The following is a 15,523-nucleotide window of genomic DNA, read 5'->3' as shown; positions in this document are numbered from 1 at the left end:
GGATTAAACATCTAGATACACCCAGTTTTTATTAATTCAGTGGTGCTGCATGACTTGTGTAATCATGATTGGCCCACAGAAGCCTACAAAAAAGTATTTATTTGAAAGCACACATTTTATTGTCCAACACACATAGATCACAAGGAGCTCAGTAAAGTTCTGCTCGGGATTTGTCAAATTTACATTTATAGTCGTCTGGAGCCAATTCTAAAGATCTGCAAGATCACGGATGAGCACCAAATGAAATTCATGGAAGAGACATCTGAAGAATACTTTTCCTCCATCCTCACAACAAACTCTACAAAAGGACATCTAAACAAGCCCTGGTGCATACAGGTTAAATGGAACTGAGTTTTTAAACACCTCTGTGTGACAGTTGGACTCCAGTTTCCTGTGGGCGGAGTCCTGTTTTCACTGATGAAGATCTAAAATAAACACTGTAAATTGTGCAGAAACAGATTCAGATATTCTGTTTCTGACTTTATTTTATCTATAGGGTGTTTCAGCTGTAGGTAGTAGTGTGTAATAAAGTGGAGGACAGTGAGAGATTAAACACAGTGTTTAAAACCTCCAGCAGCACTGCTGCATCTGAAACACTCACTCTATCAGCTCAACACACACTAACATGACAGGGCGTTACATGAACGAGCAGGTCAGTTTCCTCTGCTGAGACGCTCAGAGGTGCTGCGCTGTTAAGATATCAACCTGACTTACAGGTAGTAAAGACACTGATTGGTTTATTTCACATTTCACCCAAAACACACCCATAATTAAGAATTAGATTATGCTTTTTGTGCGTTATATGCTGCACAAGCTGTGATTTTGTGCACTCACGACACCAAAGACACACCAACAAACATCAACTGTGCATCGTGCAGCTGGATTTAGGGTCTCACATATAGAAAGCTAAGATAAAATCCTAAATCTTAAAAAAGAAGAAGTCTTTTTTAAAATATTTAAAGCTATAGAGTGCCCCAAAAAGCTGTGCGTCTGTCTTCTTTTAAATGTATGCTTTTGTACAGGCAAAGAGTCATCACAACAAATATGGATATAATATTGTTATGTTTACTGCATTTTTTGGAATGTTAATTGTTGTTGGAGATAAAAATCAGTTTTGGAAGTAAGTCAGTATTTACACAGATATTTGAATGTTGGTAATGGATAGGTCTGCTGTTTGGTTCCTCACAGATCAGTACGGTTCAGGTTCTACCAGCAGCACTCCGACACTCAGTGGGCCGTAGAGAACTTCTACATAGGGCCTGCCTGTCAGAACCTCTGCAGAGGCCATGGTGACTGTCTGGATCAGCGATGCCTGTGTGACCCAGGATTTTCAGGATCCAACTGTTTTTCCAGCTCCACCCTGAAGGTTAAACACACACGTGTTCACTGTGTTCACTTTTACATACACACTGATAAAAACCTGTTGATACTCAACGTTCTACCAGAACACATTCAGAACACAAGCATTATCTTCACCTTTAGACATTGTGATCTATATATTTTACATCACCTGTCATAGAGACAGAATCCTATTTTCCCCTGATTACTTTCTGATTTACTGGAAAATCTTACCGCTATTCATGTTCCCTCTGCTGACAACTTTTATGGAGATGTGGATTTCATTTTCCAGCAGGATTTTGCAGACTGCACACACTGCCAAAATGACCAATTGGTCTTTATATACTATTCTAATTTTCTGAAACACTGATTTTTGGGTTTTCATTGGCTGTAAGCCATAATCATCAACAAGAAAAGAAATAAAGCTTAAAATAGATCACTCTGTGTTTAATACATCTATATAATATTATACAAGTTTCATATTTTTAACTGAATTACTGAAATAAAGCAACTGTTCAATGATATAATTTTTTTTTTTTTAAGATGCACTAGTATAAAGCTATATCAACAATTTCTCTAAATCACATCACACACATGTGAACATGCTGGACCTCTTTTCCCCATTCTCCTTTTCCTGCAGGCCTCCCTGAAGGAGCGGTTTGACTGGCAGGAGGACCACGGGTCTCAGTGGCAGGTTTTGGAGGGGGGTCACCCCTGCACTGACTGTGGAGTTCTGGTGGAGGGGAGAGCGCTGTACTTTAATGGAGCTGATGCCAGACAGGCCGTCACTGCTGACCTGGATCTGCGTGGAGCCAAGTCAGTGATTAATTCACTCCCTTACTAGAATACACAGTCCTTTAGAAGATTCAGGTTCATTAATTAATACGCATTTTTTTTGTTGACTTTTCATTTACAGTCAAACATTTAAAAATGTAAGTTTTGTTTTTATTGTGTGTCATAGGTTTGTGGAATACTGGGCCAGGATTGGGAGTGAGAACAATATGAGTCTGTGCCATCGCCCAACTTGCAGAAAAGAGGGTGTATTGCTGGATTATTCCACAGATGGAGGTTTGTTCATTTGACCTTTCAGTGGGAGTTCTGCTGGTCTGTTGTTATTTTTAAATATTTTTTCTGTATTTATTAAGGTTATTTTAGTAAAGAACAGTGTTGAAGTGCTCGTGCTCTCTGTGTCTCTCTGAAAGGTGTGTCATGGACGCTGCTTCATGAGATGGACTATATGAAGTACGTGTCAGTGAGGAGGGACTACATTGTCCTGCCGGAGGGAGCGCTCACCAACGCGACGCGGCTGCGCTGGTGGCAGCCGTTTACTGTGTCCTCTGGTCTGGCTACCCCAGATCCTGAGCGTGCTCAGTGGGCTTTAGATAACATCCTGGTTGGAGGCTCTGACATCAACCCCAGCACTCTGCTGGACACGTTTGATGATGGTATTTAACATTTGTTTCTGTATAGAGTTTTAGGAAGGACATGTTGGTCTTTTTGTGTCATGACTAAAGGTGAATTAAAGCAGCTACAGTGGCATTAAATAGTATTTGCCCCCTTACAGGTTTATTTGTTTTTTGCATTTTTGTCATACTTTCCCTTTTTTAGATTATCAAACAAACTTCAATATTAGACAAATATAACCTGAGTAAATATTTAAGAAGCACTTTTTAAATGTATAATTTATTAAGGAAAAATAAACTATCCAAACCTGTGTGATAAAGTGTTTGCCCGCCTATAAATTAACTGTGATTAATCACACATTTTGGAACATTTAAATAGATTTCACTACTAACCACAACCAGGCCTGAATACTGACAGACCTGTAGAATCAATAAATCACTGAAATAGAACCACTCTGAAACATGAACACATTATAGCCCGATCTGAAGGAATGCAAAAACAGATGAGAAACATGAAACATTGGAGAACCTTCCCAGGAGTGGCCGGCCGACCAGACAAGTACACAACGACCCGTCTCACATTTACCAACCAACATCTTGATGATCCCCAGAACTTTGGGTAAATATTCTGACGAGACAAAAGTGGAACTTTTTGAAAGGTGTGTGTCCCATTACATCTGGCATAAAATTAACACATAATTAAGAAAAAGATCATCATACTGAATGTAAAACATGGTGGTGGTAGTGTGATGATGATGATATGGAGCTGCTGGATAACTTGCTGTAATAGATGGAAGCAGGAATTCTGCTGTTTATCAGAAAATCCTGAAGGAGAATATCCTCCATCTGTTCATGACCTCAAGCTCAGGAGTACTTGGGTTCTGCAGCAGGACAATGACCCAAAGCACACCAACAAGTTCATCTTTGAATGTATTTGTTTTTTAATTATCATTTAAAAAGCCAAAAAAAATCTGTAGGGGGGCAAATACTTTTTCACGCCACTGTATGTGACAGTACAAGTCAAGTCCAGTCAAGAGGATTTTATTGTCAGTACACAGATCAGATACACAGTGCAATAAAAGTAAAAGAATGGTCCGCAAATACATTTTACTTGAGATGATTATTTGCTGATTAGCTTTTTCATTATTTTCTTATTTTTACAAATCTTTTTCTTTTCTCATTGCTATCTCTCTCTTAGAAGGAACATCTCATGAAGAAAGTTGGAGTTTCTATCCGAATGCTGTTCGAACGGCTGGTTTTTGTGGTAATCCCTCTTTCCATCTTTACTGGCCCAACAAAAACCAGGATGGCACCCACAACATCCTGGCCACCAGGGAGCTTATAGTCCAGCCTGGATACATCTTACAGTTCAAGGTCTGGACTAGTTTAGTAATATATACTGTGCTCTTATAGCATTATAGCTAGGAGCAATTCTATAAATAATCACATTATAACTTTTTTCAACAGATTGTGGTGGGTTGTGAAGCAGACAGTTGTGAAGATCATCATTCAGTACTTCTACAGTACAGAAAAGATGCCAGGTGGGTCAGAAATAGACATTTAGGAATTGTTATTAGTCAGATGAACTCTAGATGGGACTGTAAATGAAATGATTTTTTCTCTTACTATCTTTACCTTACAGGTCAGACTCGTGGCAGTTGGTACAGTCCGCATGCCTCCCCTCCTCAGTGAACAATGTGGGCTGTTCCCCTTTCCAGTTCCATGAGTCCACCATCTACAGCCCAGTCAACAGCTCGGTATGGACCAGAGTTACTGTGCAGTTGCCTGACTATGTCTCCTCAGGGTAAGAAATACATGGATAATCTGTTAAACAGTATGAGTTGTCTTTCTTTTTATTGTGCCCATTAGAACATTTTACGAGAACTTTTAATGTCTTATATGTTGTGTAGTTTTTGGAGTTTTAGTGTACATTGTTGGGTATATATTTTCTGGCAGTGCCACGCAGTTCCGCTGGATTCAGAAGGAAGGTGCTGGTGAGCTGCATGGCTGGGGAGTTGATCATGTGTACATTGGTGAAGCTTGTCCGGGTCTTTGCAGTGGGCACGGGTACTGTGCCAGTGGAGCGGTCTGCATTTGTGATGAAGGGCACCAAGGTGGGCACCTGCATTTTGCAGTTTGAGTTTTAGAAAAGCAGCCATAAAATCCTCACACCATAATTCTTCTTGCAAAAGATGTCTTTAACAGGGTTCTTGGACCATTTCAAAAGTCAAATTTAATGATTCTTTAGCATCTTTTTAGAACTTCAATAAATATGAAGTCCCAAAAATCTAGTCATAATTTCTTTGGCAGAAAATAAATGATTGAATTTTAAATAAAAACTTAAAATCTTGTATTGAAACTGGATGGCAGGTGGTAGTTGTTGTAGGTGACATAGTGACTGAATATACTGTCTTTCTTTCTTTTTTTTTACAGGTGATGATTGCTCATTGTCCAGCAGTGACCTTCCCACATCTATAAAGGACAACTTTGAGTCAGGCTCTGTGTCTGAAGAGAGCTGGAGTGTAATTCAGGGTGGAGAGGTCAGCAGTGGCTGTGGCCAGCTCTCCCCACACGCTCATGGGGATTCTCTTTATTTCAGTGGTTGCAAGATGAGGCAGGCCATCACAAAACCTCTGGACCTCACCAGGGCCAGGTACAGCACTGTATGAAGCTCTAGATGAATAATAAAAATGATGGTGCTCTGTCGTACACCCTGAGCAAGGCACGTCGTGATGCTCATTGCTATCTTACAGCTCATCAACAATCAATTTTTTTACGCCTTGCACCCACGTCATTAAATTAGCGTCAGAGTTTAGGAATAAATCTACACTGATGGGTGTGGTGGTCTGGAAGTGAGGTGTGTTCAGGTAAATTTCTGGCGTGTTTCTATTTTGATGGTAGAAAACACAGGCTCTTCACTGACTGAAATGAACCTAGACCAGCGTTTCTCAACCTTTTTTCTATCACGGCACCCTTTAAATATATGCGAGATGTCACGGCACCCCAGTTTACGGACGGGGGGGGGGGGGTTGCAGTACTTCAGGTGAGAACGAGGGGTGTTGCTGGCGGAATATGAAATAAAATAGCGCGTGCATCGCGTGGGGGGACAAAAACTTTACAGTGTGTCCCAATTTAGGGGCTGCATCCTTCAGAGGCTGTATTCGAAGACAGATTGCGTCACAGCTGCGCAGTAATACACCGCCTCTGTGGGTCGCATCCTTCAGAGTATGCTGCCTGTGAATTGGGACACACCCCGACACGAGCTGACTCTGGAAAGGAAATATGCACGTGAGGCGCAATATTTTGACGGCACCCCCGATGAAGCCAGACGGCACCCCAGGGTGCCGCGGCACCCTGGTTGAGAAACACTGACCTAGACAACAGGCAATCATCAGTACACCCACACTCGTTACACACACACACACACACACACACAGATTAGGGTTGCAGCGGTAACCGGTTTCACGGTATACCATGGTATTAAAATGCACGGTTATCATACCGTGTGTGTTTGCTTATTAACGGTAAAAGGCAAGCCAGCGGAGAAACTCACCCGCGCATGCGCAACTCTGCTCCGCTTCAGCTACTCAGCCCTCCAGCACACAGCGGTGAGAACAGCAGAAAGTGCATCAGACTATCAAATCTCCGTCCGCCTAAAAAAAGGCTAAACTAAAATCAGCAGTGTGGGACTATTTCAGAGACCCGCCGAACGCACCCGAGGATGGGTATCCGAATTGTAATCAATGTGGCCGTAAAGTCACAGCTAAAGGTGGACATCCGTCAAACCTGTTCTCCCATCTCCAAGAACACCACCCCGCAGTGCAGCGCAAAGTATGTGTTTAGTTTATAATTTTAATCTGAACATAAATAAAACCTCTTTGTAGTCGTGCACAACCCAAAAGCGCTGAGTTATCTGAAATTTGGGCACGCAGGTACAGGCGTGAAGTGCGTGCTACGATGGATTCACGTGTCCGTGTAAAGGTCCTGGCCGGACTGGATGTGAAAGACGCCATTCATTTACATGCGTTAATTTTCAAATTCTGACGAGCCTGTTTTTCATATGTTAAAACCAGACTCGCTGTGAAAGCCTTAAAATAGAAATCTCTATTGTGAGGATCATGTCAGAAATAAATCCCCTCTTTCTGCAGTATCTGCTTATATACCAACTCGGCAGTAAAACGGACGTTTACAACAGTTGTTGATCAGACACTGACCCAGGCTCAGTTTATCAGATATTAAATAATTTAAACTTAAATAATTGTACTGAATATTTTAAATACAGGATCTTTACTTCTTAGAGGACATGTGACGTGTGTAACGTGTGTGTATGTGTGTGTATATATATATATATATATATATATATTTATATTTATATATATATATATATATAATTATATACACCCTTAATGCCCTTAAGAGTAGTGGAAAAACCTGGTTTCCTTCACCTAATGGTGTACAGCTTATTTTTTTTTAAGGAGACATTATCTATATTATTGTTCCAGGTTTCTACAATAAATAGTTAATTGAACAAAAAACCTTTGTTGTCATTTCTTTAAGGGTCAGTTTAATAATATATGTAACAAACTGTGATACCGTGATAACCGTGATACCGCGGTATTTTCTGAGACGGTTATCATACCGTGAAAATCTCATACCGTTGCAACCCTAACACAGATACACTGCGGAACGCAAACCTTAACATTTAACTTAACAGTAAAAAATAATATATATATATATATCATTACTGTTCCCTTAAATGAGCTGAACACACAGCGTCAGAGCTCACCTGACTCTTAAAGGGAATGACAACTGGCACACTGATTGGTTTATTTATTACACTTATTAATTCATGCCTTTTGCGCGTTTTAAGCTGTACAAGGCATATTTCTAGCGCCATCCGCTATTGACCGGTGCACTATAGATCAATAAAATAGGGCCCCTGGTCACTTAGAATTCAGGCACAAATTATAACAATGTTATACAATATACAAAGTTTCTAATGGGTCTCTCTTTCTCTCTCTCTCTCTCTCTCTCTCTCTTTTATATATAGTAAGATCATGTTTGTGCTGCAGATCGGCAGTGTGTTTCAGACAGACAGTTGTAACACAGCTTTGGACCAGGTTGACACTGTGGACCGGGCTGTGCTTCTCCAGTACAGTGTCAACAATGGAGTTAGCTGGCATGTTATTGCTCAGCATCAGCCCAAAGATTTCATCAAGGCCCAGCGAGTTTCCTACAACATACCACTGTAAGTCACAACGCTGGCCTGCACTCATACAGCGTGTAAACAATCTTACACCTACAACTTATCTACTGCATGGAATGAACAGAAAGGTCCTTCAGACCTGTCTGGACCAGTAAAGGCATTCAATCACTTTGTAATTTTTATAATTCTTAAAATTTTATCATTTACTTTTACCATTATTATTTTTTCCCTTTTTTAAATCCCTTTTATACTGTAAATGCTCGGCTGCATTGAAAATGAGGGTCACCCTCAATGTACTCCTGAGTTAAAATAAAGGTTAATTGATTCCTCAGTATAAGCCCACCCTCTTACTACGAATTTCAGGTAATTTGAGTGAAACTGGAGATACTGAAAATAGAAAGATGAGATGGGCTGTTGTATCATTGAAACATATGGGCGGAGCTACACATCATACTGCAATCAGGCTTACAGTACAGAATTGGAACTAAAACAGGATTGATTTTAGGAAACTGCGACAGTTGCAGAATCCGAATAACATAAAAACTGCGCAGTATTTTGATCTCTGATCTATATGTTTTATTATTTTATATCATAGGGAAGCACGTGTGAAAGGTGTGCAGTTGCGATGGTGGCAGCCACGTCACGGTGGGACAGGACACGACCAGTGGGCTCTGGACCACGTGGAGGTTGTACTGTGAGTATCATCGTGTTTTACAGCCGTATACACAAACAAGGGTCAGCATGACTTGTTGGGTCGAGACTCCACAAGACTCTATTATTCCTGAGATGCTGTGTTTACAGGCTTTCTAACATGGTTGTAAAAGCTATAGCATGTGTGTTATGCTGTGTTTTTACCAGTGGATGAAGGTAATGACATACAGAAAAAAGGCCCCGAACCAAGCAGACCAAGAAACCAGTGAGGGGCACCAGTGTCTTCCCTCTGTGAGTGGAGATATAGAAATGAACAGGCTAAGCTGTGCTGCACTAGTATGACCTGTTTATACCTGGAAACACCAAGCTCTGGTCATCTGACCGCTCTGACTACCTACTGAAAGATCTGCGCTGGTTTTATCAGCTCTCTGTTTCAATGTTCCAAAGACCCACTGAGTCTTTCTACTGAAAGCTGCTATTAAAGCTGCTATTGAAGAAGCATCTTTGAGAATTTTAAAAAGGCTCTATACATTAAAATGTATTATTGACACACAGTGATCAGTTGACAGTGCTTCTTTTACATCTTTCAGTTCCTGATACATACTCTGTGATCATTTCATTCCAGCCCTTCCATCATTTAGCCTAATGGTTTAAACTATGACCGGTTGGCAGATATTAATGTTGTAAAAGGTTTTTTGCTGTAGCATACTGAATATCGTTTTTAAAAGTTATAATTTTAACAAAAAGCCATAACATTTCTTTGTGAATATATATATATATATATATATTTTTTTCCATATTTTCATTTTATCATTTTATAATCATTTACATACCTGGCATATTATGTTTCTTATAATGCATTCATATAAAATGCTTAAATATTTTGTTTGTATTTTAGTATTTTAGTATCTGACTGTGAATAATAGTTAATTAGTCTTCATCAATAAACGGCTATTTTCTGGTGTATTTTGATAAATAATGCACAGCAGATTATTAAGGTGCATTTTAAGCGACACTAGTCAGGAACAAGGATGTTGCCATGTTGTTAATTTACACAGATTTCTCTCCTGAAAACTGTTCATGTGGGTGAGTAAAGCTCTTCTATTTATTTACAGTAAGCTTAGATTTTCAATATTTTCAGAAGCACAGTTAGCCGCAGTGCTAGCCACAGTGCTTAGCTGAGGAACCCTGAGAGTTCTGGGAACCCGGGGTGAAAATCAGCTAGCGGTTCATCCCACATAGCTTGTTTTAACACTGTAAATGCGCAGGCTACAGTCCGATATACTGACCTCTGACCTACAGCACCTACAGCCTCGGTGCAGGAGAACTAAACTGAACCTCCTGTATAACTCTGTACTTCAGTGGAGTAGCTTCCTACAGCCTGACTGGTAAAATTCATACGTTAAGCACACCAGATTGTAATTATTTATTCATTTTTATATGAATGTGAATAATTATCATATTGGTAACTTATTTTATGTATGTATATATTATGATTATAAAATACCATTTCAGTCATGAAGAAGTCCTGAAGAAGTTTATAAAACATAAAAATACATGCCATCAAAACGTTAATACAAAATATATATAAAGGAAAACACATATTGTAAGCTAAAGCTCTGAAAAAAAGTTAAGAGATCACTTCAGTTTCTGAATCAGTTTCTCTGATTTTGCTATTTATAGGTTTATGTTTGAGTAAAATGAACATTGTTGTTTTATTCTATAAACTACAGACAACATTTCTCCCAAATTACAAATAGAAATATTCTCATTTAGAGCATTTATTTACAGAAAATGAGAAATGACTGAAATAACAAAAAAGATGCAGAGCTTTCAGACCTCAAATAATGTAAAGAAAACAAGAAGTTCATATTTATAAAGTTTTAAGAGTTCAGAAATAATCAATATTTGGTGGATAACCCTTTTTTTTTTTATCACAGTTTTCATGTATTTTGGCATCATGTTCTCCTCCACCAGTCTTACACACTGCTTTTGGATAACTTTATGCTGCTTTACTCCTGGTGCAGAAATTCAAGCAGTTATATTCCAGAGGTTTTTAATTTGGTAAATCAAAGAAATTCATCGTTTTTAAGTGGTCTCTTTTTTTCCCCACAGCTGTATATACAACCCCAATTACAAAAATATCACACTTACACTGTGTAAATTTAAAATAAATAAAAACTTTAATTATATAAAACATTATTTAAAAAAAATATCACAATACAGTGAATTACAAATAGACCCATATTGTATTTATAATAAAACATAGAACAAATATAATATATTGAAGGTGAGACATTTTACAATATTTGCTGAAAAGTGTGAACTAATTTAGAACTTAATGGCATCTCAAAGAACGGGACGGGGCAACAAAACAATTACGTCATAACATAAAAACAGCATTTAAAGAGAGGAAGAATCTCGCAGAAGCAAAAATTGGCAGATGTTCAATGATAAACCTCAAATGATGAACACCTTCCTCTCCCTCTTCCCTTCCACTATCCCTCTATTTACAGTGCATAATATCTTCTAAACGTTCCACAAATCCTGCTACTGCTTTTCCTCCGACGGTTCAGGCTGGGAATAATGCACCTTCACCACTAACAATCTCTGATTTAACACTGTCTCCTTTTCACAGGCAGGAAAGGAGCTTCAGGTAAAAGTGGCTTGCGTGATTTCCCCTCACTGCCTTTACCATATTTTGCTGTTTGTAAAGCCCTTTCACCAGCTAGAGGATAGATCTCCTACTGCTTGTGATACATTCATAAACTCTTTATTAGAACAGTGCATGAAACAGTGCTGAGTATCTCAGAAATCATGGCAGATTTTACAGTCATAGTGCAGATGAAGTGCATGAATTCTCAGTGTCTGTTGAGATAAGATTTCCTTAGACCCGTAGTCCTCTAGGTTCATGCTTTTACCTCTTGAATTTGCTCCCAAACAATAAGAAACCTTGAATGCTTTTCGCTCATCAGCCGTTCTTTTAAACTTATTTGCATTATTTTTGATAAGCTTCAGCTTTAGTGTGTTTGTGACCTCCTCAATGGTCCTGTAATACTGTCCTTGGTGTAACTTGGTGTAAGTTATATAATGAGCATAATCCAACTGCAGGCCACATTAATTATATATGACAATATTTATCTGCATTAAAGTTACAGTTTACAGTAATTACAGTAGTAGCTAGTAATGCCATAATATTCTTATTCTTAAATGTATTTTTATTGTTTATGACGGGTGCTCAACGCTACAAGGACAAACAAGCTGTTCACTATTAGTATGTCAAATTTGGTGCTTTTTTTTTTTTCTAACTAATGTTTACCGAAACACATCTCACTTGAAAATGACTGTAAGATTTTTCTACTGCCACAGAAAACCACTAACAAAAGTAGCATGTTGCTCTAACGGCTCACAAATTAATATTGGACAATAAATTCCCCTACAGCATAAAAGCCCCGCCGAATTCTCACACTCACTGTATGGGTCAAGTGTTCAGGCTTGTACAGATTGGTAGCTGTGCTGTACACATGCAGTCACATTCTTATTGAGACTGTTAATCATCCTTCACCCTTTCCCACTGATCCCACATGATAAATACATGTTAAATACATGTAATATCCATAGGTATATCATAACTATATCTGTTGTTAAGATAAGAACATGATTATCAGTGTTGAGGGACTTATCAAAATGAACAGAGGAGCACTTTTTTGTTTTAACATATGTGGCTGTGACTAGATGAAGGCGTTATTACCCTGAGACTAGGAATGTTGGTCTGAGGTTGATAAAAACATTGTGTTGATTTTTAAAGAAGGGGTTCTGTAGCTGACTGTGCTGGAGATTTTGCAATGCTGATTCACTGTATGAACCAAAAATTTTTCAGGGCTCCAGACTAATGTTTTCTCAACCGTCCAAAAGCTTTCTGTCAGCCTTCTCAAACTGAAAATCATCTGTCGCAATTTTAATACATCATTTTGCATTACTGTTTTATTTATTTGGGTTTTCTACAGCAGTTGTTTGGAATAAATATATTCTATATAACAGCTCAGTTCTGCTGTTGGCCAGCGAGTGGTGCAGTTTTTCTGATTACGGTCACCACTTTTGACGCTCCCCAGTTGACTTACACTGCGATCCACCAACCCCAATCGTTTCCTTTCCCCACTAGTGCCACATTTACCCTCCTCCTCTTGCGGGGTTACCAGCAAGCTGATTGGTTGAAAGGTGGGACTTCATCCATAAATAGACTAAATGCCAAGCAATAGGAAACTCCCAGTCACATTTCAACCAACAGGTGGTGTCCTCGAAAACTTTATTTTATGGCAAGTAAAGCATTCCAAAAAACCTTTAATTCTGTCTATATATGGAGATATGTAAAAGTTTCACAGTGATCAGCTTGTGAAATTTGATTGGTCAATGACAGCAATGTTTTTTTTCTTAAATATGACATCAGACTCATAGATACTAGTAAACGACAGCACATAGTAGCACAGTTAAAATATTTGACAGATGTCTATGATGCTCCTAGGGTACATGTCTGTGAAGTTTTAAACAATAAGCCACAAGTGCTTATGATGGATTTTTGTGATATGAGCTCGTTTTTAGTGTGTATGAGGGTTTTGTCCACGTATTTAGTTTGATCAGAGAAAAAGATAAGGAAGAAGAAAAACAATAGGGTTCAAAAACTATGGAGTTCTTACTTGGACCCCTTATAAGGAGAGAAGTTGCCTTGTCTACAGTTGAGCACAGTGTTCAGTAGGTGGAGGATGGCTCTGGGGGGACAGCAGCTGGTATGGCAGTGTTCCAGTGTTTTGGTGCTAATATGTAAACTTTTAAATACTTTTCTATACCTTCACTCTCTACCTTATACCTACTGCTAATGCTGCAGTAGTGATGTACCAGTACCTGGCATGCTAACATAGCGTTAGCAATGTGGGACAAGCCATGTTACTGGCATGTAAAGATCAGATTTGACCTGAGAAAAAAATCGGATTTGCCCGCAGTCTGATCATAAATGCATACAATTCATTGACCATACTAATGCCTTTTATACCACAAATAAATGCAGGATTATTTACCTCATTTCTTATGTATGAAATATATTCAGCTTAATAAATTGTCCCATGTTGCATGCTAAATGAGTTTTCTTAGCAAATGGACTGAAATCACTGAGCGTAACGCATACATGTCCCGCTATTAGTAGGTACAATGTTGATGATAGGGAAGGGCACTGAAGATTTCCAATTGCTTGGACTGTTTAATATCAACACCTTAAAACTCAACTTAAGTTTGCAGCAGACCGCATGGACGGAAAAAAGCTCTGGGACTGTTTCACTGAGCATTGGAATAAATACATTGTACAAAGCGGATGGTGTGTGTTGTGAGGTGGGGCTTTCAGGGGACAACACACTGTGTTTTTTCCTTTTGCTATTTTGTCATACCCTAATTGTCATACCAAAATTGTTGTGAGTTCACGCTACGGTTACAAATGTACTTGCTGTTCGGCCATGTGTTTGCATAAAACAACAAGCTGCGTTGTGAACGTAATGGTTCACATGCTTGCCTCTGTGCTACGCATATTACTGGAAGCTTCCACTAGAGGGCACTAGAGATGTTTTCACAATGTTTGGACAGAGAGGCCTAGGATTTGTTTCTCCATTTCGATTTACTCATTTCCACACCGACTTTTAAAGCAATGCTGATCTATCATCAGCAGTTCTAGCAAGCATATCTTTTAAAGCGTTTCGTCATTCAGGAGCTGCTGAAAGCTCCACTGCCCATAGCGGTTTTCTGTGTACTGCACCTCGCTTCCGCATCACGTTAATTTCTGAAGGACAGGCAAAACCAACTCTTCAAACAGATACAGGATGCGTACACAAACACATAGTTAAAAGCAGGTGTATCTCAAATTTAAAGTAATCTAAGAGGAGTCACATGTCGTCTTTTTATTGCACCAAACAAATGACCAATATGTGAGGTTTCATTACTTGTGAATAACGATGCATACACATCAGAGTATTTCATCCTTAAACATGCAACTTTTTCATGCTAAAAGTTGTGCCTGTGCCAGAGAACCCTTTGAACTTTACCAGTAACACCAAAACGTAGTCAAATATACAACTATGTTTCTGTGACCATGTGTTGATTATAGAACATAATGAATGTATGTAAACTGCTAACCCCAACTGTAGGTACTTGTTCCTCTCACAATAGCATTTCTACTAAATTAGATCCCAGCACTGCTCCCCCTCTCTCCCTCATCTCCACCCTATTGATCTATTTAGCTGCCATGATTGGACCAACAGTTTCTTTACTCAACCCCCTCCAAAGTGCTTCCATATACCGGGCTGTTTACTTATTTCTGAACATTTCTCATTCTTTATTTCATTTGTAACATTCCCCCACATTGCTCAGTTTGTTTCATTTGTCTTTTTCCTTTTACTCTGCCTCTTCCTTTCTTTTTGTTTCTCTTTCTTTTTCTATCTTTGCATCACTACTCTCTCTCTCTCTCTCTCTTTCTCCTGTTTGGGTCTGGATCTCTTGACTCTCTCCACTGTGTGGTCCTGCTCTCCCAGGGCAGTTCATTTTCCTCTCCAGATCTTTCTGCACTCCAGCAGCGCTCCCCCTATGCCCTCCCTCACTTGTGCTCTAATCTCTGCTCTCTTCTATGTTCTGCTTCCCCTCACATGGCTGTAGAGTCAGGTAAGTGCTTTATACTGAAGATCTGTTTATCCTAAAATACAGCCCAGTGCCTCCTTCAGCCTCTCCTCAATCCCACACCATTCATTATCGCTAACCATGTACCTGACCCTTCAGGTCTACCCACACTCTGCAGACAGCGAGCTGTAGGGTGGCCATTACAAGGCTGTAGATTTAATGAAAAAAGTGCAATATAATGGTGATAAAAGTTTGTGTCTTTGACATGCATGCC

The 15,523-nt window shown here is 39.2% G+C and overlaps 1 protein-coding gene across 2 annotated transcripts in view; it reads left to right on the top strand.

The window, feature by feature from the left end:
- reln (reelin) overlaps window positions 1-15,523 on the top strand; it is a 203,848-nt gene that overhangs the window by 177,778 nt on the left and 10,547 nt on the right. The window contains exons 53-64 of one of the 2 annotated variants that reach the window (XM_049473396.1): window positions 1,189-1,366; window positions 1,979-2,154; window positions 2,300-2,406; window positions 2,541-2,783; window positions 3,940-4,115; window positions 4,209-4,282; window positions 4,384-4,545; window positions 4,698-4,855; window positions 5,175-5,394; window positions 7,792-7,989; window positions 8,543-8,641; window positions 15,168-15,294. In XM_049473396.1, coding sequence (XP_049329353.1) covers window positions 1,189-1,366; window positions 1,979-2,154; window positions 2,300-2,406; window positions 2,541-2,783; window positions 3,940-4,115; window positions 4,209-4,282; window positions 4,384-4,545; window positions 4,698-4,855; window positions 5,175-5,394; window positions 7,792-7,989; window positions 8,543-8,641; window positions 15,168-15,288 — 1,912 coding nt within the window. In that variant the 3' untranslated portion in view covers window positions 15,289-15,294. The remainder of the gene's footprint in view (window positions 1-1,188; window positions 1,367-1,978; window positions 2,155-2,299; window positions 2,407-2,540; window positions 2,784-3,939; window positions 4,116-4,208; window positions 4,283-4,383; window positions 4,546-4,697; window positions 4,856-5,174; window positions 5,395-7,791; window positions 7,990-8,542; window positions 8,642-15,167; window positions 15,295-15,523) is intronic. The other variant, XM_049473397.1, reaches the window with a different exon arrangement.

This window comes from Astyanax mexicanus, unplaced genomic scaffold (assembly GCF_023375975.1).
Source record: "Astyanax mexicanus isolate ESR-SI-001 unplaced genomic scaffold, AstMex3_surface scaffold_37, whole genome shotgun sequence".
Taxonomy (NCBI): domain Eukaryota; kingdom Metazoa; phylum Chordata; class Actinopteri; order Characiformes; family Acestrorhamphidae; genus Astyanax; species Astyanax mexicanus.
Note: the sequence above shows the minus strand (reverse complement) of the source record. Positions and strands in the feature narration are given on the sequence as shown.